The 23,665-nt window shown below is 54.1% G+C and overlaps 1 protein-coding gene across 2 annotated transcripts in view; it reads left to right on the forward strand.

Annotated features, from left to right (window-relative positions):
- Positions 1–23,665, forward strand: part of fxyd5 (FXYD domain containing ion transport regulator 5) — a 119,852-nt gene that overhangs the window by 95,292 nt on the left and 895 nt on the right. The window contains exons 2-9 of one of the 2 annotated variants that reach the window (XM_041181187.1): positions 10,941–11,010; positions 11,097–11,201; positions 11,746–11,811; positions 14,579–14,644; positions 18,137–18,202; positions 19,937–20,020; positions 21,958–22,002; positions 23,139–23,213. In XM_041181187.1, coding sequence (XP_041037121.1) covers positions 10,941–11,010; positions 11,097–11,201; positions 11,746–11,811; positions 14,579–14,644; positions 18,137–18,202; positions 19,937–20,020; positions 21,958–22,002; positions 23,139–23,213 — 577 coding nt within the window. The remainder of the gene's footprint in view (positions 1–10,940; positions 11,011–11,096; positions 11,202–11,745; positions 11,812–14,578; positions 14,645–18,136; positions 18,203–19,936; positions 20,021–21,957; positions 22,003–23,138; positions 23,214–23,665) is intronic. The other variant, XM_041181188.1, reaches the window with a different exon arrangement.

Raw genomic sequence — 23,665 nt, forward strand, 5'->3', positions numbered from 1 at the left:
CAGTGTGAGTAGGACCTGTACCCCAGTGAAAGTCAGTGTGTGTGGGACACGTACCCCAGTGAGAGTCAGTGTGTGTGGAACCCGTACCCCAGTGAGAGTCAGTGTGTGTTGGACCCGGACCCCAGTTAGAGTCAGTGTTTGTGGGACCCGGACGCCAGTTAGAGTCAGTGTGTGTGGGACCCGTAACCCAGTGAGAGTCAGTGTGTGTTGGACCTGGACCCCAGTTAGAGTCACTGTTTGTGGGTCCCGTACCATGGAGAGAGTTAGTGTGTTTGGGACCCGTACCACAGTTAGAGGCAGTGTGTTTGGGACCCGTACCCCAGTGAGAGTCAGTGTGTGTGTGGGACCCGTACCCCAGTGAGAGTCAGTGTGTGTTGGACCCATACCCCATTGAAAGTCAGTGTTTGTGGGAGCGATATCCCAGTGAGAGTCAGTGTTGGTGGGACCCGTACCCCAGTGAGAGTCAGTGTGTGTGGGACCCGTACCCCAGTGAGAGTCCGTGAATGTGGGACGCGTACCCCAGTGAGAGTCAGTGTGTGTGGGACCCTTACCCCAGTGTGAGTCAGTGTGTGTGGGTCCTGTACCCCAGTGAGAGTCAGTGTGTGTGGGACGCGTACCCCAGTGAGAGTCAGTGTGTGTGTGGGACCCATGCCCCAGTTAGAGTCAGAGTATGTGGGACCCGTACCGCAGTGAGATTCAGTGTGTGGGACCCGTATCACAGTGAGAGTCAGGTGTGTGTGGGACCGGTACTCCAGTGAGAGTCGTTTTGTTTGGAACCCGTACCCCAGTGAGAGTCAGTGTGTGTGGGACCCGTACCCCAGTGAAAGTCAGTGTGTGTGGGACACGTACCCCAGTGAGAGTCAGTGTGTGTGTGACCCGTACCCCAGTGAGAGTCAGTGTGTGTGTGACCCGTACCCCAGTGAGAGTCTGTGCGTGTGTGGGACCTGTACCCAAGTAAAGTCAGAGGGTGTGGGACCCGTAATGCAGTGAGAGTCAGTATGTGTGAACCCTGTTCCCCAGTGAGAGTCAGTGTGTGTGGGACCCGTACCTCAGGGAGAGTCAGTGTGTGTGGGACCCTTACCCCAGTGAAAGTCAGTGTGTGTGGGTCACGTACCCCAGTGAGAGTCAGCGTGTGTGGGACCCGTACCCCAGTGAGAGTCAGTGTGTGTGGGACACGTACCCCAGTGAGAGTCAGTGTGAGTAGGACCCGTACCCCAGTGAAAGTCAGTGTGTGTGGGACACGTACCCCAGTGAGAGTCAGTGTGTGTGTGGGACCCGTGCCCCAGTTAGAGTCAGAGTATGTGGGACCCGTACCGCAGTGAGATTCAGTGTGTGGGACCCGTATCACAGTGAGAGTCAGGTGTGTGTGGGACCGGTACTCCAGTGAGAGTCGTTTTGTTTGGAACTCGTACCCCAGTGAGAGTCAGTGTTTGTGGTACCCGTACCCCAGTGAGAGTCAGTGTTTGTGAGACCCGTACCCCAGTGAGAGTCAGTGTGTGTGGGACACGTACCCCAGTGAGAGTCAGTGTGTGTGGGACCCGTACCCCAGTGAGAGTCAGTGTGTGTGTGACCTGTACCCCAGTGAGAGCCTGTGCGTGTGTGGGACCTGTACCCAAGTAAAGTCAGAGGGTGTGGGACCCGTAATGCAGTGAGAGTCAGTGTGTGTGAACCCTGTTCCCCAGTGAGAGTCATTGTGTGTGGGATCCGTACCCCAGTGAGAGTCAGTGTGTGTGTTACCCGTACCCCAGTGAGATTCAGTGTGTGTGGGACCCGTACCCCAGTGAGAGTCAGGTGTGTGTGGGACCCGTACCCCAGTTAGAGTCAGTGTGTGTGGGACCCGTACCCCAGTGAGATTCTGTGTGTGTGGGACCCGTACCGCAGTGAGAGTCAGTGTGAGTGAACCCTGTACCCCAGTGAGAGTCAGTTTGTTTGGGACCCGTACCCCAGTGAGAGTCAGTGTGTGTGGGAACCGTACCCCAGTGAGAGTCAGTGTGTGTGGGACCCGTACCCCAGTGAGAGTAAGTTTGTGTGGGGCCCGTACCCCAGTGAGATTCAGTGTGAGTGAATACTGTACCCCAGTGAGAGTCAGTTTGTTTGGGACCCGTACCCCAGTGAGAGTCAGTGTGTGTGGGAACCGTACCCCAGTGAGAGTAAGTTTGTGTGGGGCCCGTACCCCAGTGAGAATCAGGGTGTGTGGGACCCGTTTCCCAGTGAGAATCAATGTGTTTGGGACCCGTACCTCAGTGAGAGTCATTGTGTGTGGGAGCCCTACACCAGTAAGAGTCAGTGTGTGTGTGGGACCCGCTCTCCAGTGAGACTCACTATGTGTGGGACCCATTCCCCAGTGAGAGTCAGTGTGTGTGGGACCCGTACCCCAGTGAGAGTCAGTGTGTGTGGGACCCGTACCCCAGTGAGAGTCAGTGTGTGTGGTACCCTTACCCCAGTGAGAAGCAGTGTGTGTGGGACCCTTAACCCAGTGAGAGTCAGTGTGTGTTGGACCCGGACCCCAGTTAGAGTCAGTGTTTGTGGGACCCGTACCCTGGAGAGAGTTAGTGTGTTTGGGACCCGTACCGCAGTTGGAGACAGTGTGTGTGGGACCCGTACCCCAATGAGAGTCAGTGTGTGTGTGGGACCCGTACCCCAGTGAGAGACAGTGTGTGGGACCGTTACCTCAGTGAGAGTCTGTGTATGTGGGACCCGTACCCCAGTGAGATTCAGTGTGTGTGAACCCCGTATCCCTGCGAAACTCAGTGTGTTTGGACCCGTAAACCAGTGAAAGTCAGTTTTTGTGGGAGCGATATCCCAGTAAGTGTCAGTGTGTGTGTGGAACGTGTACCCCAGCGAGAGTCGGTGTGCGTGGGCCCGTATGCCAATGAGAGTCAGTGTGTGTGGTACCCGTACCCCAGTGAGAGTCAGTGTGTGTGTGGGACCCGTGCCCCAGTGAGAGTCAGAGTGTGTGGGACCCGTACCCCAGTGAGAGTCAGTGTGTGTGGGACCCGTACCCAAGTGAGAGTCAGTGTGTGTGGGACCCGTACCCCAGTGAGAGTCAGTGTGTGTGGGACACGTACCCCAGTGAGAGTCTGTGTGTGTGTGGGACCCGTGCCCCAGTTAGAGTCAGAGTATGTGGGACCCGTACCGCAGTGAGATTCAGTGTGTGGGACCCGTATCACAGTGAGAGTCAGGTGTGTGTGGGACCGGTACTCCAGTGAGAGTCGTTTTGTTTGGAACTCGTACCCATGTGAGAGTCAGTGTGTGTGGTACCCGTACCCCAGTGAGAGTCAGTGTTTGTGAGACCCGTACCCCAGTGAGAGTCAGTGTGTGTGGGACCCGTACCCCAGTGAGATTCAGTGTTTGTGAGACCCGTACCCCAGTGAGAGTCAGTGTGTGTGGGACCCGTACCCCAGTGAAAGTCAGTGTGTGTGGGACACGTACCCCAGTGAGAGTCAGTGTGTGTGGAACCCGTACCCCAGTGAGAGTCAGTGTGTGTGTGACCTGTACCCCAGTGAGAGCCTGTGCGTGTGTGGGACCTGTACCCAAGTAAAGTCAGAGGGTGTGGGACCCGTAATGCAGTGAGAGTCAGTGTGTGTGAACCCTGTTCCCCAGTGAGAGTCAGTGTGTGTGGGACCCGTACCCCAGTGAGAGTCAGCGTGTGTAGGACCCGTACCCCAGTGAGAGTCATTGTGTGTGGGATCCGTACCCCAGTGAGAGTCAGTGTGTGTGTTACCCGTACCCCAGTGAGATTCAGTGTGTGTGGGACCCGTACCCCAGTGAGAGTCAGGTGTGTGTGGGACCCGTACCCCAGTTAGAGTCAGTGTGTGTGGGACCCGTACCCCAGTGAGATTCTGTGTGTGTGGGACCCGTACCGCAGTGAGAGTCAGTGTGAGTGAACCCTGTACCCCAGTGAGAGTCAGTTTGTTTGGGACCCGTACCCCAGTGAGAGTCAGTGTGTGTGGGAACCGTACCCCAGTGAGAGTCAGTGTGTGTGGGACCCGTACCGCAGTGAAATTCAGTGTGAGTGAACCCTGTACCCCAGTGAGAGTCAGTTTGTTTGGGACCCGTACCCCAGTAAGAGTCAGTGTGTGTGTGGGACCCGCTCTCCAGTGAGACTCACTATGTGTGGGACCCATTCCCCAGTGAGAGTCAGTGTGTGTGGGACCCGTACCCCAGTGAGAGTCAGTGTGTGTGGGATCCGTACCCCAGTGAGAGTCAGTGTGTGTGTGGGACCCGTACCCCAGTGAGATTCAGTGTTTGTGGGACCCGTACCCCAGTGAGATTCAGTGTTTGTGGGACCGGTTTCCCAGTGAGGGTCAGTGTGTGTGTGGGACCAGTACCCCAGTGAGAGTCAGTGTGTGTGGTACCCTTACCCCAGTGAGAAGCAGTGTGTGTGGGACCCTTAACCCAGTGAGAGTCAGTGTGTGTGGGACCCGTACCCCAGTGAGAGTCAGTGTGTGTGGTACCCTTACCCCAGTGAGAAGCAGTGTGTGTGGGACCCTTAACCCAGTGAGAGTCAGTGTGTGTTGGACCCGGACCCCAGTTAGAGTCAGTGTGTGTGGGACCCGTACCCCAGTGAGAAGCAGTGTGTGTGGGACCCGTAACCCAGTGAGAGTCAGTGTGTGTTGGACCCGGACCCCAGTGAGAGTCAGTGTTTGTGGGACCCGTACCCTGGAGAGAGTTAGTGTGTTTGGGACCCGTACCGCAGTTGGAGACAGGGTGTGTGGGTCCCGTACCCCAATGAGAGTCAGTGTGTGTGTGGGACCCGTACCCCAGTGAGAGACAGTGTGTGTGGGACCGTTACCTCAGTGAGAGTCTGTGTATGTGGGACCCGTACCCCAGTGAGATTCAGTGTGTGTGAACCCCGTATCCCTGCGAAACTCAGTGTGTTTGGGACCCGTAAACCAGTGAAAGTCAGTTTTTGTGGGAGCGATATCCCAGTAAGTGTCAGTGTGTGTGTGGAACGTGTACCCCAGCGAGAGTCGGTGTGCGTGGGCCCGTATGCCAATGAGAGTCAGTGTGTGTGGTACCCGTACCCCAGTGAGAGTCAGTGTGTGTGGGACCTGTACCCCAGTGAGAGTCAGTGTGTGTGGGACCCGTACCCCGGTGAGAGTCAGTGTGTGTGGGACCCGTACCCCAGTGAGATTCAGTGTGTGTGGGACCCGTACCCCAGTGAGAGTCAGTGTGTGTGGGACCCGTACCCCGGTGAGAGTCAGTGTGTGTGGGACCCGTACCCCAGTGAGATTCAGTGTGTGTGGGACCCGTACCCCAGTGAGAGTCTGTGCGTGTGTGGGACCTGTACCCCAGTAAAGTCAGAGGGTGTGGGACCCGTACCCCAGTGAGATTCTGTGTGTGTGGGACCTGTACCGCAGTGAGATTCAGTGTGTGTGAACCCTGTACCCCAGTGAGAGTCAGTTTGTTTGGGACCCGTACAACAGTGAGAGTCAGTGTGTGTGGGACCCATTCCCAGTGAGAGTCAGTGTCTGTGGGACCACTACCCCAGTGAGAGTCAGTGTTTGTGGGTCTGGTATCCCAGTAAGGGTCAGTGTGTGTGTAGGACCTGTACATCAGTGAGAGGCAGTCTTTCTTTGGGACCCATACCCCAGTGAGAGTCAGTGTGTGTTGGACCAGGACCCCGGTGAGAGTCAGAGTGTGTGTGGGACCCATACCCCAGTAAGGGTCAGTGTGTGTTGTACACGTACCTCAGTGAGAGTCAGTGTGTGTGGGACCCTTACCTCAGTGAGAGTCAGTGCGTGTGGTGCCCGTACCCCACTGAGAGTCATGATTTGTGGGACCCGTTACCCAGTGAGAATCAGTGTGTTTGGGACCCGTACCCCAGTGAGAGTCAGTGTGTGTGGGACCCGTACCCCAGTGGGAGTCCGTGAATGTGGGACCCGGAACACAGTGGGAGTCATGAGCACGGGACCCATTCCCCAGTGAGACTCATTGTGTGTGGGATCCGTACCCCAGTGAGAGTCAGGGAGTGTGGTACCCGTACAACAGTGAGAATCAGTGTGTTTGGGATTCGTACCTCAGTGAGAGTCATTGTGTGTGTGGTGCCGTACGCCAGTAAGAGTCAGTGTGTGTGGGACCCGCTCCCCAGTGAGACTCACTGTATGTGGGACCCGTACCCCAGTGAGAGTCCGTGAATGTGGGTGCCATACCCCAGTGAGAGTCAGTTTTTGTGTGGCACCCGTATCCCAGTGAGAGTCAGTCTGTTTGTTGGACCCGTACCCCAGTGAGAGTCAGTGTGTGTGGGAGCTGTACTCCAGTGAGAGTCAGTGTGTGTGGGACCCATACCGCAGTGAGAGTCAGTGTGTGTGGGACCCGTACCTCAGTGAGATTCACTGTGTGTGGGACCCGTACCCCAGTGAGAGTCAGTGTTTGTGGGACCCGTAACCAAGTGAGAGTTAGTGTGTGTGTGGGACCAGTACCCCAGTGAGAGTCAGTGTTTGTGGGACCCGTAACCAAGTGAGAGTTAGTGTGTGTGTGGGACCAGTACCCCAGTGAGAGTCAGTCTGTTTGTTGGTCCCTTACCCCAGTCAGAGTCAGTGTGTGTGGGACCCGTACCCCAGGGAAAGTCACTGTTTGTGGTACCCGTACCTCAGTGAGAGTCAATGTGTGTGGGACCCATACCCCAGTGAGAGTCAGTGTGTTTGGTACCCGTACCCCAGTGAGTTTCAGTGTGTGTGGGACCCTTACCTCAGTGAGAGTCAGTGTGTGTGGTACCCATACCGCATTGAGAGTCAGTCTGTTTGTTTGACCCGTACCCCAGTGAGATTCGGTGTGTGTGGGATCCGTACCCCAGTGAGAGTCAGTGTGTGTGGGACCCGTACCCCAGTGAGAGGCAGTGTGTGTGGGACGCGTACCCCAGTGAGAGTCAGTGTGTGTGGGACCCGTACCCCAGTGAGAGTCAGTGTTTGTGGGACCCGTACCCCAGTGAGAGTCAGTGTGTTTGGGACCCATACCCCAGTGAGAATCAGTGTGTGTGGGACCCGTACTCCAATGAGAGTCAGTGTGTTTTGAACCAGTATCCCTGTGAGAGTCAGTGCTTGTTCGAACCTTAGCCCAGTGAAAGTCACTGTGTGTGGGACCCGTACCCCAGTGAGTTTCAGTGTATGAGGGACCCGTACCCCAGTGAGAGTCAGTGTGTATGGGACTCGTACCCCAGTGAGAGTCAGTGCGTGTGGGACCCGTACCCCAGTGAGAGTCAGTGCGTGTGGGACCCGTACCCCAGTGAGAATCAGTGTTTGTGGGACCTTTACCCCAGTGAAGGTCAGTGTGTGTGGGACCCATACCTCAGTGAGAGTCAGTTTGCGTGGGACCCATGCCCCAGTGAGAGTCAGTGTGTGTGGGACCCATACCCCAGTAAGATTCAGTGTGTGTTGGACCCATACCCCAGTGAGAGTCAGTGTGTGTGGGACCCGTACCCCAGTGAGATTCAGTGTGTGTGGGACCCGTACCCCAGTGAGAGTCTGTGCGTGTGTGGGACCCGTACCCCAGTGAGATTCTGTGTGTGTGGGACCTGTACCGCAGTGAGATTCAGTGTGTGTGAACCCTGTACCCCAGTGAGAGTCAGTTTGTTTGGGACCCGTACAACAGTGAGAGTCAGTGTGTGTGGGACCCATTCCCAGTGAGAGTCAGTGTCTGTGGGACCACTACCCCAGTGAGAGTCAGTGTTTGTGGGTCTGGTATCCCAGTAAGGGTCAGTGTGTGTGTAGGACCTGTACATCAGTGAGAGGCAGTCTTTCTTTGGGACCCATACCCCAGTGAGAGTCAGTGTGTGTTGGACCAGGACCCCGGTGAGAGTCAGAGTGTGTGTGGGACCCATACCCCAGTAAGGGTCAGTGTGTGTTGTACACGTACCTCAGTGAGAGTCAGTGTGTGTGGGACCCTTACCTCAGTGAGAGTCAGTGCGTGTGGTGCCCGTACCCCACTGAGAGTCATGATTTGTGGGACCCGTTACCCAGTGAGAATCAGTGTGTTTGGGACCCGTACCCCAGTGAGAGTCAGTGTGTGTGGGACCCGTACCCCAGTGGGAGTCCGTGAATGTGGGACCCGGAACACAGTGGGATTCATGAGCACGGGACCCATTCCCCAGTGAGACTCATTGTGTGTGGGATCCGTACCCCAGTGAGAGTCAGGGAGTGTGGTACCCGTACAACAGTGAGAATCAGTGTGTTTGGGATTCGTACCTCAGTGAGAGTCATTGTGTGTGGGTGCCGTACGCCAGTAAGAGTCAGTGTGTGTGGGACCCGCTCCCCAGTGAGACTCACTGTATGTGGGACCCGTACCCCAGTGAGAGTCCGTGAATGTGGGTGCCATACCCCAGTGAGAGTCAGTTTTTGTGTGGCACCCGTATCCCAGTGAGAGTCAGTCTGTTTGTTGGACCCGTACCCCAGTGAGAGTCAGTGTGTGTGGGAGCTGTACTCCAGTGAGAGTCAGTGTGTGTGGGACCCATACCGCAGTGAGAGTCAGTGTGTGTGGGACCCGTACCTCAGTGAGATTCACTGTGTGTGGGACCCGTACCCCAGTGAGAGTCAGTGTTTGTGGGACCCGTAACCAAGTGAGAGTTAGTGTGTGTGTGGGACCAGTACCCCAGTGAGAGTCAGTGTTTGTGGGACCCGTAACCAAGTGAGAGTTAGTGTGTGTGTGGGACCAGTACCCCAGTGAGAGTCAGTCTGTTTGTTGGTCCCTTACCCCAGTCAGAGTCAGTGTGTGTGGGACCCGTACCCCAGGGAAAGTCACTGTTTGTGGTACCCGTACCTCAGTGAGAGTCAATGTGTGTGGGACCCATACCCCAGTGAGAGTCAGTGTGTTTGGTACCCGTACCCCAGTGAGTTTCAGTGTGTGTGGGACCCTTACCTCAGTGAGAGTCAGTGTGTGTGGTACCCATACCGCATTGAGAGTCAGTCTGTTTGTTTGACCCGTACCCCAGTGAGATTCGGTGTGTGTGGGATCCGTACCCCAGTGAGAGTCAGTGTGTGTGGGACCCGTACCCCAGTGAGAGGCAGTGTGTGTGGGACGCGTACCCCAGTGAGAGTCAGTGTGTGTGGGACCCGTACCCCAGTGAGAGTCAGTGTTTGTGGGACCCGTACCCCAGTGAGAGTCAGTGTGTTTGGGACCCATACCCCAGTGAGAATCAGTGTGTGTGGGACCCGTACTCCAATGAGAGTCAGTGTGTTTTGAACCAGTATCCCTGTGAGAGTCAGTGCTTGTTCGAACCTTAGCCCAGTGAAAGTCACTGTGTGTGGGACCCGTACCCCAGTGAGATTCAGTGTATGAGGGACCCGTACCCCAGTGAGAGTCAGTGTGTATGGGACTCGTACCCCAGTGAGAGTCAGTGCGTGTGGGACCCGTACCCCAGTGAGAGTCAGTGCGTGTGGGACCCGTACCCCAGTGAGAATCAGTGTTTGTGGGACCTTTACCCCAGTGAAGGTCAGTGTGTGTGGGACCCATACCTCAGTGAGAGTCAGTTTGCGTGGGACCCATGCCCCAGTGAGAGTCAGTGTGTGTGGGACCCATACCCCAGTAAGATTCAGTGTGTGTTGGACCCATACCCCAGTGAGAGTCAGTGTGTGTGGGACCCGTACCCCAGTGAAAGTCAGTTTTTGTGTGGGACCCGTACCCCAGTGAGAGTCAGTTTTTTTGTGGGACCTGTACCCCAGTGAGAGTCTTTGTGTGTGGGACCCGTACCACAGTGAGAGTTAGTGTGTGTGGGACCCGTACCCCAGAGAGAGTCAGTTTTTGTGTGGGACCCGTACCCCAGTGAGAGTCAGTGTGTGTGGGACCCGTACCCCAGTAAGAGTCAGTGTGTGTGAGACCCGTACCCCATTGCGAGTCAGTGTGTGTGGGACCCTTAACTCAGTGAGATTCAGCATGTGTGGTACACATACCCTATTGAGAGTCAGTGTGTGTTGGACCCATACACCAATGAGAGTCATTGTGTGTGGGATCCGTACCGCAGTGAGATTCAGTGTGTTTGGGACCCGTACCCCAGTGAGAGTCAGGTGTGTGTGGGACCCGTACTCCAGTGAGAGTCAGTGTGTGTGGGACCCGTACCCCAGTGTGAGTCAGTGTGTGTGGGACCCGTACCCCAGTGAGAGTCACCATGTGTGGTACACGATCCCAATTGAGAGTCATTGGGTGTGAGACCCGTACCCCAGTGAGATTCAGTGTGTGTGGGACCCGTACCCCAGTGAAAGTCACTGTGTGTGGGACCCGTACCCCAGTGAGAGTCACTGTGTGTGGGACCCGTACCCCAGTGAGTGTCAGTGTGTGTGGGACCCGTACCCCAGTGAGAGTCAGTGTGTGTGAGACCCGTACCCCAGTGAGAGTCAGTGTGTTAGGGACCCGTACCCCAGTGAGAGTCAGTGTGTGTGGGATCCGTACCCCAGTGAGAGTCAGTGTGCGTGGGACCCGTACCCCAGTGATTGTCAGTGTTTATGGGACCCGTACTCCAGTGAGAGTCAGTGTGTGTGGGACCCGTACCCCAGTGAGAGTCAGTGTGTGTGTGGGACCCGTACCCCAGTGAGAGTCAGTGTGTGTGGGACCCGTACCCCAGTGAGAGTCATTGTTTGTGTGGGACCTGTACCCTAGTGAGAGTCAGTGTGTGTGGGACCCGTACCCCAGTGAGAGTCAGTGTGTGTGGGACCCGTACCCCAGTGAGAGTCAGTGTGTGTGTGGGACCCGTACCCCAGTGAGAGTCAGTGTGTGTGGGACCCGTACCCCAGTGAGAGTCAGTGTTTTTGGGACCGTACCCCAGTGTGATATCATCCAATCAGGTTACGTAGTTGTTGTGCTGAAGGCGGACCTTTGTGGGGGGTGGACGCATCAGGCAACCAATGGCGATTTGAGCAATGTATGCGCGTGTGCCCTTTGGCCAGAATGAGCATGGACACAGCCAATCAGAGGTGGTGATTCTCTTGTTCTGAACTTGTTCCCTGCAGATGGCGAGAAGACATGTCGTGTGGCTGGGTCTCACCATCGTGGTGTTGGGACGCCTCTCCCCGGGTGTAGGTAAGTATCTCTACTCTCTCAATGTGTATTTTGCATTCGGCATTGATTTCACCTGGATTCTAGCCAGTAAATTGTGTCGATTTTAGATTCTGGAGCCAGCACTCAAGGGACAAATACTTCGGATGAAATTCCTGTTACCAACATTGCTCCAACAATCATCACCACCGATACATTGCACGTCAATTACTCAGGTAAGTAACCCCCACCAGCGGGCACATTCATTTCGGAGAAGCTGCTCACCCCTTTCCAATCCAACTGCGATTTTCCCGATGGGAATACTGCCCTTTCTTCCACTCAGTGTCACCCTCAGTCAAGAAGCTCAACGATTCAACAGAGCAGGCAACACCCTGGACAGGTTCAGTCTCACTTTGAGTACAGCTACACCTCTGTTTGACTAGATGCGGTTCTGTGTCTGTAATTCCCCCACACGGTGACGGGACGCGGGTCTGTGTCTGCGATTCCCCCACACGGTGACGGGTCTGTGTCTGTGATTCCCCCACACGATGACGGGACGCGGGTCTGTGTCTGTGATTCCCCCACACGGTGACGAGACGTGGGTCTGTGTCTGTGATTCCCCCACACAGTGACGGGACGCGGGTCTGTGATTCCCCCACACGGTGACGGGTCTGTATCTGTGATTCCCCCACAGGGTGATGTGGGGGATCAGGAGAAAGGAACGAACACATTTCTGAGGAGATTATGAGTGGTTTAAACTATATTTTTAACTTTTAACAGATGAAGCGAGTTCCCAGTCCCCCACAGCAGTTTTCACTGACACATGGAACACGTCAACACGAGCAGGTAACAGGAGCCATTCCACTCAAAGAGGGAGGGTTTTCTTAGTAACGATTGTGTGGCTCAGGACCCCCCAAAGGCAGCTGAAGGCACGGCCGCCAATGGTGGAGCGATGGGAATCGGGGGATGGTCAAGAGGCCGGGATTGGAGGAGCGCAGAGATCTCGGAGAGTTGTAGGGGCTGGAGGAGGTTACAGAGATATGGAGGGTTGTAGGGGATGGAGGAGGTTACAGAGATAGGGAGGGGTGTAGGGGATGGTGGAGGTTACAAAGATAGGGAGGGTTGTAGGGGCTGGAGGAGGTTACAGAGATAGGGAGGGTTGTAGGGGCTGGAGGAGGTTACAGAGATAGGGAGGGGTGTAGGGGATAGTGGAGGTTACAGAGATAGGGAGGGTTGTAGGGGCTGGAGGAGGTTACAGAGATAGGGAGGGTTGTAGGGGCTGGAGGAGGTTACAGAGATAGGGAGGGTTGTAGGGGCAGGAGGAGGTTACAGAGATAGGGATGGTTGTAGGGTGTGGAGGAGGTTACAGAGATAGGAAGGGTTGTAGGGGTTGGGGGAGCTAACAGAGATAGGGAGGGTTGTAGGGACTGGAGGAGGTTACAGAGATAGGGAGGGTTGTAGGGGCTGGAGGAGGTTACAGAGATAGGGAGGGTTGTAGGGGCTGGAGGAGGTTACAGAGATAGGGAGGGTTGTAGGGGCAGGAGGAGGTTACAGAGATAGGGATGGTTGTAGGGTGTGGAGGAGGTTACAGAGATAGGAAGGGTTGTAGGGGTTGGGGGAGCTAACAGAGATAGGGAGGGTTGTAGGGGCTGGAGGAGATTACAGAGATAGGGAGGGTTGTAGGGGCTGCAGGAGGTTACAGAGATAGGGAGGGTTGTAGGGGCTGGAGGAGGTTACAGAGATAGGGAGGGTTGTAGGGGTTGGAGGAGGTTACAGGGATAGGGAGCGTAGTAGGGGCTGGAGGAGGTTACAGAGATAGGGAGGGTTGTAGGGGCTGGAGGAAGTTACGGAGATAGGGAGGGTTGTAGGGTCTGGAGGAGGTTACAGAGATAGGGAGGGTTGTAGGGGCTGGAGGAGGTTACAGAGATAGGGAGGGTTGTAGGGTCTGGAGGAGGTTACAGAGATAGGGAGGGTTGTAGGGGCTGGAGGAGGTTACAGAGATAGGGAGGGTTGTAGGGGTTGGAGGAGGTTACAGGGATAGGGAGGGTTGTAGGGGCTGGAGGAGGTTACAGAGATAGGGAGGGTTGTAGGGGCTGGAGGAAGTTACAGAGATAGGGAGGGTTGTAGGGGCTGGAGGAGGTTACAGAGATAGGGAGGGTTATAGGGGTTGGAGGAGGTTACAGGGATAGGGAGGGCTGTAGGGGCTGAAGAAGGTTACAGAGATAGGGAGGGTTGTAGGGGCAGGAGGAAGTTACAGAGATAGGGAGGGGTGCAGGGGCTGGAGGAAGTTACAGAGATAGGGAGGGCTGTAGGGGCTGAAGGAGGTTACAGAGATAGGGAGGGTTGTAGGGGCTGGAGGAAGTTACAGAAATAGGGAGGGGTGTAGGAGCTGGAGGAAGTTACAGAGGTAAAAGTTGTTGTCGGTACTGGAGGGCTTTACAGACATCATGGAGAGTATTCCATCACACTCCTGACTTGTGCCTTGTAGATGGTGGACAGGCTTTGGGGAGTCAGGAGATGAGTTACTCGCTGTGCGATTCCTAGAATCTGACCTGCTCTTGTAGCCACAGTATTTATGTGGCTGGATCAGTTCAGTTTCTGGTCAATGGTAACCCTCAGGATGTTGATAGTGGGGGATTCAGTGATGGTAATGTCTTTGAACATCAAGGGGCGATGGTTGGATTCTCTCTTGTTGGAGATGGTCATTGCCTGACACTTGCGTGGTGTGAATGTTACTTGCCACTTGTCAGCCCCAAGGCTGGATATTGTCCAGGTCTTGCTGCATTTGGACATGGACTGTTTCAGTATCTGAGGAGTTGTGAATGGTGCTGAACATTGTGCAATCATCAGCGAACATCCCCACTTCTGTCCTTATGATGGAAGGAAGGTCATTGATGAAGCAGCTGAAGATGGCTGGGCCTAGGACACTACCCTGAGGAACTCCTGCAGTGATGTCCTGGAGCTGAGATGACTGACCTCCAACAACCACAACCTTCTTCATTTGTGCTGGGTATGACTCCAACCAGCGGAGAGTTTTCCCCCCGATTCCCATTGACTCCAGTTTTGCTGGGGCTCCTTGATGCCACACTCGGTCAAATGCTGCCTCGATGTCAAGGACAGTCACTCTCACCTCACCTTGGGAGTTCAGATATTTTGTCCATGTTTGAACCAAGGCTGTAATGAGGTCAGGAGCTGAGTGACCCTGGGAGAACCCAATCTGGGCGTCAGTGAACAGGTTATTGCTAAGCAAATGCCACTTGATAGCACTGTCGATGACCCCTTCCATTACTTTACTGATGATGGAGAGTAGACAGATGGGGCGGTAATCGGCCGGGTTGGATTTGTCCTGCTTTTTGTGTACAGGACATACCTGGGTAATTTCCCACCTAGCTGGGTAGATGCCGTTGTTGCAGCTGTACTGGAACAGCTTGGCTAGGAGTGCGGCAAGTTCTGGAGCACAAGTCTTCAGGACTATTGCCGGAATATTGTCAGGCCCCATAGCCTTCGCAGTATCCAGATAGCTGCATGGTGATGTGGGGGATCAGGTGAAAGCAAGGAACATGTTTCTGAGGAGATTATGAGTGGTTTAAACTATATTTTTAACTTTTAACAGATGAAGCGAGTTCCCAGTCCCCCACAGCAGTTTTCACTGACACCTGGAACACATCAACACCAACAGGTAACAGGAGCCATTCCACTCAAAGAGGGAGGGTTTTCTTAGCCATAGAGTCAGAGGGGTCTACAGCACAGAAAAAGGCCCTTCGGCCCATCGAGTCTGCACCTGACAAACAAATACCTAACTATTCTAATCCCATTAATGCACTGGGCCCATACCCTTGTATGCGATGGCAACACAAGTGCACATCCAAATACTTCTTAAATGTTATGAGGGTTTCTGCCTCTCCCACCCTTTCAGGCAGTGAGTTCCAGATTCCCACCACCCTCTGGGTGAAAACATTCTTCCTCACATCCCCTCTAAACTTCCTGCCCCTTACCTTCAATCAATGCCCCCTGGTTATTGATCCCTCCACCAAGGGGAAAAGTTCCTTCCTGTCTACCCTATCTATGTCCCTCATAATGTTTTTCACCTCAATCATGTTCCCCCCTCAATCTCCTCTGCTCCAGGTTAAATAACCCCAGTCTATCCAATCTCTCCTCATAACTAAAACTCTCCAGCCCAAGCAACATCCTGGTAAATCTCCTCTGCACTCTCTCTAGTGCAATCACATCCTTCCTATAATGCGGGTTCCAGAACTGCTCGCAATACTCTAGCTGTGGCCTAACCAGCGTTTTATACAGTTCCAGCATAACCTCCCTGCTCTTATATTCTATGTCTCTACTAATAAAAGCAAGTATCCCATATGCCTTCTTAACCACCTTATCTACCTGTCCCGCTACCTTAAGGGAACGATGGACATGCACACCAATGTCCCTCTGATCCTCGGTACTTCCCAGGGTCTTACCATTCACTGTGTATTCCTGTGTCCTGTTTGTCCTGCCCAAGTGCATCACCTCACACTTATCCAGGTTAAATTCCATTTGGCACTGATCAGCCCATCTGACCAGCCCGTCTATATCCTCCTGTAATCTAAGGCTATCCTCCTCACTATTTACCACCCCACCAATTTTCATGTCATCCATGAACTCACTGATCAACCCTCCGACATTCAAGTCTAAATCGCTTATATATAACACAAGCAGCAAGGGACCCAACACCTATCCCTGTGCAACCCCACTGGACACAGGCATCCAGTCACTAAAACACCCCTCGACCGTCACCCTCTGCTTCCTGCCACTCAGCCAATTCTGGATCCAATTTGCCAAATTGCCTTGGATCCCATGGGCTCTTACCTTCGTTATCAGTCTCCCATGTGGGACCTTATCAAAAGAAAAAGGCAAAATTTGTCTTAGCAATGATTCCAGAGCTCAGGGCCCCCCACCCCCAACCAGGCAGCTGAAGGCACAGCCGCCAATGGTGGAGCGATGGGAATCGGGGGATGGTCAAGAGGCCGGAATCGGAGGAGCGCAGAGATCTCGGAGGGTGGTAGCAGCTGGAGGAGGTTCCAGATGTAGGGAGGGTAGTAGGGGCTGGAGGAGGTTACAGAGATAGGGAGGGTTGTAGGAGGTTACAAAGATAGGGAGGTGGTAGCAGCTGGAAGAGGTTACAGAGATAGGGAGGGCTGTAGGGGCTGGTGGAGGTTACAGAGATAGGGAGGGTTGTAGGGGCTGGAGGAGTTTACAGAGATAGGGAGGGCTGTAGGGACTGGAGGAGGTTACAGAGATATGGACGGTTGTGGGGGCTGGAGGAGGTTACATGGATAGGAAGAGTTATAGGGGTCGGAGGAGGTTAGAGAGATAGGAAGGGTTGTAGGGGCTGGAGGAGGTTACAGAGATAGGGAGGGTTGTAGGGGCTGGAGGAGGTTACAGAGATAGGGAGGGTTGTAGGGGCTGGAGGAGGTTACAGAGATAGGGAGGGTTGTAGGGGCTGGAGGAGGTTACAGAGATAGGGAGGGTTGTGGGGGCTGGAGGAGGTTACAGAGATAGGGAGGGTTGTAGTGGCCGGAGGAAGATACAGAGATAGGGAGGGGTGTAGGGGCTAGAGGAGGTTACAGGGATACTGGGGTGTTGTCATGACTGGATGGATATATAGACACCGTGTTAAATATTCCATCCCACTCCTGACTTGTGCCTTGTAGATGGTGGACAGGCTTTGGGGAGTCAGGAGGTGAGTTACTCACCGCAGGATTCCCAGCCTCTGACCTGCTCTTGTAGCCACAGTATTTATATGGCTGGTCCAGTTCAATTTCTGGTCAATGGTAACCCCCAGGATGTTGATAGTGGGGGATTCAGAGATGGTAATGCCATTGAATGTCAAGGGGTGATGGTCATGTGAGAATTTGCCCAGGTATGTCCTGTACACAAAAAGCAGGACAAATCCAACTCGGCCAATTACTGTCCCATCAGTCTACTCTCCATCATCAGTAAAGTAATGGAAGGGGTCAACAACAGTGCTATCAAGCGGCACTTGTTTAGCAATAACCTGCTCACTGACGCCCAGTTTGGGTTCTCCCAGGGCCATAAGACCATAAGACATAGGAGCAGAAATAAGGCCATTCAGCCCATCGAGTCTGCTCCGCCATTCAATCATGGCTGATAAGTTTCTAAGCCCCATTCTCCCGCCTTCTCCCCGTAACCTTTGAGGTCAGATCCTGACCTCGCTACAGCCTTGGTTCAAACATGGGCAAATTTTTTGGAGATGGTCATTGCCTGACACTTGTGTGGTGTGAATGTTACTCACCACTTGTCAGCCCCAAGGCTGGATATTGTCCAGGTCTTGCTGCATTTGGACATGGACTGTTTCAGTATCTGAGGAGTTGTGAATGGTGCTGAACATTGTGCAATCATCAGCGAATATTCCCACTTCTGACCTTATGATGGAAGGAAGGTCATTGATGAAACAGCTGAAGATGGTTGGGCCTAGGACACAACCCTGAGGAACTCCTGCAGTGATGTCCTGGAGCTGAGATGACTGACCCCCAACAACCACAACCATCTTCCTGTGTGCTGGGTATGACTCCAACCAGCGGAGAGTTTTCCCCCTGATTCCCACTGACTCCAGTTTTGCTGGGGCTCCTTGATGTCACACTCGGTCAAATGCTGCCTCGATGTCAAGGACAGTCACTCTCACCTCACCTTGGGAGTTCAGTTCTTTTGTCCATGTTTGAACCAAGGCTGCAATGAGGTCAGGAGCTGAGTGACCCTGGCGGAACACAAACTGGGCGTTAGTGAGCAGGTTATTGCTAAGCAAGTGCCACTTGATAGCACTGTCGATGACCCCTTCCATTACTTTACTGATGATGGAGAGTAGACAGATGGGGCGGTAATCGGCCGGGTTGGATTTGTCCTGCTTTTTGTGTACAGGACATACCTGGGTAATTTCCCACATAGCCGGGTAGATGCCAGTGTTGTAGCTGTACTGGAACAGCTTGGCTAGGGGTGCGGCAAATTCTGGAGCACAAGTCTTCAGGACTATTGCCGGAATATTGTCAGGGCCCTTAGACTTTGCAGTATCCAGATAGCTGCATGGTGATGTGGGGGATCAGGAGAAAGGAACGAACACATTTCTGTGGAGATTATGAGTGGTTTAAACTATATTTTTAACTTTTAACAGATGAAGCGAGTTCCCAGTCCCCCACAGCAGTTTTCACTGACACCTGGAACACGTCAACACCAACAGGTAACAGGAGCCATTCCACTCAAAGAGGGAGGGTTTTCTTAGTAACGATTGTGGGGCTCAGGACCCCCCCAGGCAGCTGAAGGCACGGCCGCCAATGGTGGAGCGATGGGAATCGGGGGATGGTCAAGAGGCCGGGATTGGAGGAGCGCAGAGATTTCGGAGGGTTGGAGGGGCTGGAGGAGGTTACAGAGACAAGGAGGGTTGGCGGGGTTGGAGGAGGCTACAGAGATAGGGAGGGTTGTCGGGGCTGGAGGAGGTCACAGAGATCTCGGAGGGTTGTAGGGGATGGAGGAGGTTACAGAGATAGGGAGGGTTGCAGGGTCTGGAGGAGGTTACAGCGAGAGGGAGGGTTGTAGGGTCTGGAGGAGGTTACAGAGATAGGGAGGGTTGTAGGGGCTGGAGGAGGTTACAGAGATAGGGAGGGATGTAGGGGCTTGAGGAGGTTACAGAGATAGGGAGGCTTGTAGGGGCTGGAGGAGGTTACAGAGATAGGGAGGGTTGTAGGGGCTGGAGGAGGTTACAGAGATAGGGAGGGGTGTAGGAGTCTGGAGGAGGTTACAGAGATAGGGAGGGTTGTAGGAGGCTGGAGGAGGTTACAGAGATAGGGAGGGTTGTAGGAGGCTGGAGGAGGTTACAGAGATAGGGAGGGTTGTAGGAGGCTGGAGGAGGTTGCAGCGAGAGGGAGGGGTGTAGGAGGCTGGAGGAGGTTACAGAGATAGGGAGGGTTGTAGGAGGCTGGAGGAGGTTGCAGCGAGAGGGAGGGTTGTAGGAGGCTGGAGGAGGTTGCAGCGAGAGGGAGGGGTGTAGGAGGCTGGAGGAGGTTGCAGCGAGAGGGAGGGGTGTAGGAGGCTGGAGGAGGTTGCAGCGAGAGGGAAGGGTGTAGGAGGCTGGAGGAGGTTACAGAGATCGGGAGGGTTGTAGGAGGCTGGAGGAGGTTACAGAGATAGGGAGGGTTGTAGGAGGCTGGAGGAGGTTACAGAGATAGGGAGGGTTGTAGGAGGCTGGAGGAGGTTACAGAGATAGGGAGGGTCGTAGGGGCTGGAGGAGGTTACAGAGATAGGGAGGGTAGCAAGGAGGGATTTGAAAACCAGTCTTCAAATTTTAACACGGGAGTCGCTCCTGTACCAGTGGCCCACGGACTTCAGCTCCTCAAAGGAGCTGGCACGAGTTAGGGACTTGGGAGAGAGGAGTTTGGGGATGAAGTTGCCGGAAGTTGGGATACTGGCTGCCGGATGGGAAAGCATCGGGACAATCGAGCCTGTCGGGTAGAAGGGGTGGCGGATGGGGATCCCAGCAGCTGATCACCTGAGCCAGCCGGGACTTAGGGGGACATAACAGAGGAGGAAATACGGGATCGTGGAGATGATGCGCATAGCAGGGTATCGGAATCTTGCAAACACATTCCACCGAGACAAGTGATAAAAACAAAAAAACTGCGGATGCTGGAAATCCAAAACAAAAACAGAATTACCTGGAAAAACTCAGCAGGTCTGGCAGCATCGGCGGAGAAGAAAAGAGTTGACGTTTCGAGTCCTCATGACCCTTCGACAGAACTTGAGTTCGAGTCCAGGAAAAAGCCTGGACTCGAACTCAAGTTCTGTCGAAGGGTCATGAGGACTCGAAATGTCAACTCTTTTCTTCTCCGCCGATGCTGCCAGACCTGCTGAGTTTTTCCAGGTAATTCTGTTTTTGTCCACCGAGACAAGTAATCCATGGTGTTTCTCCTTCACACAGCTGTAAGAAGCCCCGACATCCCAATCACACGCAGACCCATCGGAGCTACAACCACCACTAAGGACCGGATCACAGCCAAGAAAGGTGAGCAGGGGGTGGGAGGGATGGGGATCAGAATTCCCACGAACAGCTATTGAAGTTGGGAGAGAGCAACTCCAAACCTCGCAACGCTCTCGATCGATTTTTGTCGGGCATAGGGATTAAGGGTGGCAGGAGCACAGAGAGGGTCGATGGAGTTAAGATACAGACCTGCCAACGATCTGACTGAATGAAGGGACAGGTTCAAAGGGCAGGGGCAGCAGTGTGTGTACCACCTACAAGATGCACTGCAGCAACTCACTAAGGCTCCTTCAACAGCACCTTCCAAACCCACGACCGCTACCATCTAGAAGGACAAGGGCAGCAGACACATGGGGAACACCACCACCTGGAAATTCCCCTCCCAAGCCCCTCACCATCCTGACTTGGAAATATATCGGCCGTTCCTTCACTGTCGCTGGGTCAAAATCCTGGAACTCCCTCCCTAACAGTGCTGTGAGTGTACCTACACCACACGGACAAAATCCTGGAACTCCCTCCCTAACAGCGCTGTGGGTGTACCTACACCACACGGACAAAATCCTGGAACTCCCTCCCTAACAGCGCTGTGGGTGTACCTACACCACACGGGACAAAATCCTGGAACTCCCTCCCTAACAGCGCTGTGGGTGTACCTACACCACATGGACAAAATCCTGGAACTCCCTCCCTAACAGCGCTGTGGGTGTACCTACACCACACGGACAAAATCCTGGAACTCCCTCCCTAACAGCGCTGTGGGTGTACCTACACCACATGGACAAAATCCTGGAACTCCCTCCCTAACAGCGCTGTGGGTGTACCTACACCACAGGGACAAAATCCTGGAACTCCCTCCCTAACAGCGCTGTGGGTGTACCTACACCACATGGGACAAAATCCTGGAACTCCCTCCCTAACAGCGCTGTGGGTGTACCTACACCACACGGGACAAAATCCTGGAACTCCCTCCCTAACAGCACTGTGGGTGTACCTACACCACATGGACAAAATCCTGGAACTCCCTCCCTAACAGCGCTGTGGGTGTACCTACACCACACGGACAAAATCCTGGAACTCCCTCCCTAACAGCACTGTGGGTGTACCTACACCACATGGACAAAATCCTGGAACTCCCTCCCTAACAGCACTGTGGGTGTACCTACACCACAGGGGACAAAATCCTGGAACTCCCTCCCTAACAGCGCTGTGGGTGTACCTACACCACAGGGACTGCAGCGGCTCAAGAAGGCAGCTCACCCACCACCTTCTCAAGGGTTAACTAGGGATGGGCAATAAATGCTGGGCCCAGCCAGTGATGCCTAAATCCTGTCAAAGAATTAATTTTGAAAAAGTCATGAGTCTCCTCCTGTCCCTGTTTAATAGGTTCAAGAGGCTGAATGGGCCTCCTCCTGTTCCTGTGTAACAGGCTCGAGGGGGCTGAATGGGCCTCCTCCTGTTCCTGTGTAACAGGCTCGAGGGGGCTGAATGGGCCTCCTCCTGTTCCTGTGTAACAGGACTCGAGGGGGCTGAATGAGCCTCCTCCTGTTCCTGTGTAACAGGCTCGAGGGGGCTGAATGGGCCTCCTCCTGTTCCTGTGTAACAGGCTCGAGGGGGCTGAATGGGCCTCCTCCTGTTCCTGTGTAACAGGCTCGAGGGGGCTGAATGGGCCTCCTCCTGTTCCTGTGTAACAGGCTCGAGGGGGCTGAATGGGCCTCCTCCTGTTCCTGTGTAACAGGCTCGAGGGGGACTGAATGGGCCTCCTGTCCCTAGGTAAATCATATCGTCCAGGGGTCATGGTGGTGATGGGAGGGACTATGCAGCGAGGGAGCCCAGAACAAGGGGGCAGAACCTTAAAATTGGAGCCAGGCTGTTCAGGGGGTGATGTCAGGAAGCACTTCCTCACACAAAGGGGAGTGGGTTCTCAATCTTTCATTCAGCTACACCTCTGTTTCTTTTCACAGGTGCAAAGTACACAATTCCTGACAATGCGGAGAGGTTTGAATACGGTGTGTAACTGACTCTTATGATAATGTAAAAACCCGTTAAACAGAGACCAATCCACCCCTCAGAACTAACACCCATAGTCCAACATGACACGCTCGGTGGGACTGCGGTGGGACTGCGGCACTGTGGGAGGGTCAATACTGAGGGAGTGCTGCACTGTTGGTGGGTCAGTGCTGAGGGAGTGCTGCACTGTCGGAGGGTCAGTACTGGGGGAGTGCTGCGCTGTCGGAAGGTCAGTACTGAGGGAGTGCTGCACTGTCGGAGGGTCAGTACTGAGGGAGTGCTGCACTGTCGGAGGGTCAGTACTGAGGGAGTGCCGCACTGTCTGAGGGTCAGTACTGAGGGAGTGCCGCACTGTCAGAGGGTCAGTACTGAGGGAGTGCCGCACTGTCGGAGGGTCAGTACTGAGGGAGTGCCGCACTGTCAGAGGGTCAGTACTGAGGGAGTGCTGTACTGTCGGAGGGTCAGTACTGAGGGAGTGCTGCACTGTTGGAGGTGCTGTCTTTCAGATGAGACATTAAACCGGGGCCCCCGTCTGCCCTCTCGGGCGAGTGTGAAAGATCCCACAGACACTATTTGGGAGAAGAGTGGGGGTGGGGGGTGGGGGAGTTCTCCCCGGTGTCTTGGGACCAATATTTATCCCTCAACTAACATTACTAAAAACAGATGATCAGGGTCATTCTCACATGGCTGTACGTGGGATCTCGCTGTGCGCAAATTGGCCACTGAGTTTCCTACATTACAGCAGCGACCTCGCTTCCAAACTAGCCCTTCGTTGGCTGTGAAATGCTTTGGGGGTGTCCCGAGGTGGGGACAGGCGCTAGGCCAATGCATTATTTGTGTTGGTGAAAGTCTGGGTGTATCACCCAAGGGTCCAGGCATCCTTTGGCCACTTACTCGTGAGTGCGGGCAAGTGTCTGAGCTGGAAGCGATGCCCTACAAAGTCAAATAGCCCCCCTGGTTGTGGGTGGGGGAGGGGTGGGGTGAAGTGGTGAGGCAGTGTTTTGGAATCACACCTGCTGCTGTCCGCACCTTTGACTTTTCCCCCCTCAATCTTTATTGACGCTCTGTGGTATTCTCAGTGAGAGGGCTTTGCGCTCTCTCTGTCGCTGACTGAGTTTTTGATCATTTCTCCCAGATTACAGAAGTCTGAGGATGTGGGGACTGGTGATTGCCTTCATCCTCTTCACTGTCGGCATTCTGGTTCTGTTCTGTAAGTAGAAACTCTTTGTGAGCGTCGCCTTCCTGTCTCTCAGTCTGATGTCTCGATTTTAAAATTCTCATCACCCTCTCTCTCCCTCTGCCCCTGTCTCTCTTTCCTTCTGTACCTCTTTCTCTCCCTCTCTTTCTATCTCTCTATGTCTCTCTTTCTATTTGCCCATCTGTCCGTGACTCTGTCTCTCCCTCTCTTTCCCTTTCTCATCCCCTCTGTCACTACCTCCCTGTCTCTCTCTTCCACTCGGTCTCTCTCTTTGTGTCTCTGTCTCTCTCTCTTTCCCTTTGTCCCTCTGTCTCCCTCTCTCTGTCTCTCACTTTCCTTGTGTCTCTTTCTTTGTCTCTTTCCCTTTGTCTCTCCCTCTCTCTCTGCTTCTGCCTCTATCCCACCCTCTCTCTCTCCATCTCTCTATCTCTGTTTCTTTCTCTCTGTCACTGTCTCTTTCTCTC

The sequence above is a fragment of the Carcharodon carcharias genome (genome assembly GCF_017639515.1).
Source record: "Carcharodon carcharias isolate sCarCar2 chromosome 29 unlocalized genomic scaffold, sCarCar2.pri SUPER_29_unloc_2, whole genome shotgun sequence".
NCBI lineage: Eukaryota > Metazoa > Chordata > Chondrichthyes > Lamniformes > Lamnidae > Carcharodon > Carcharodon carcharias.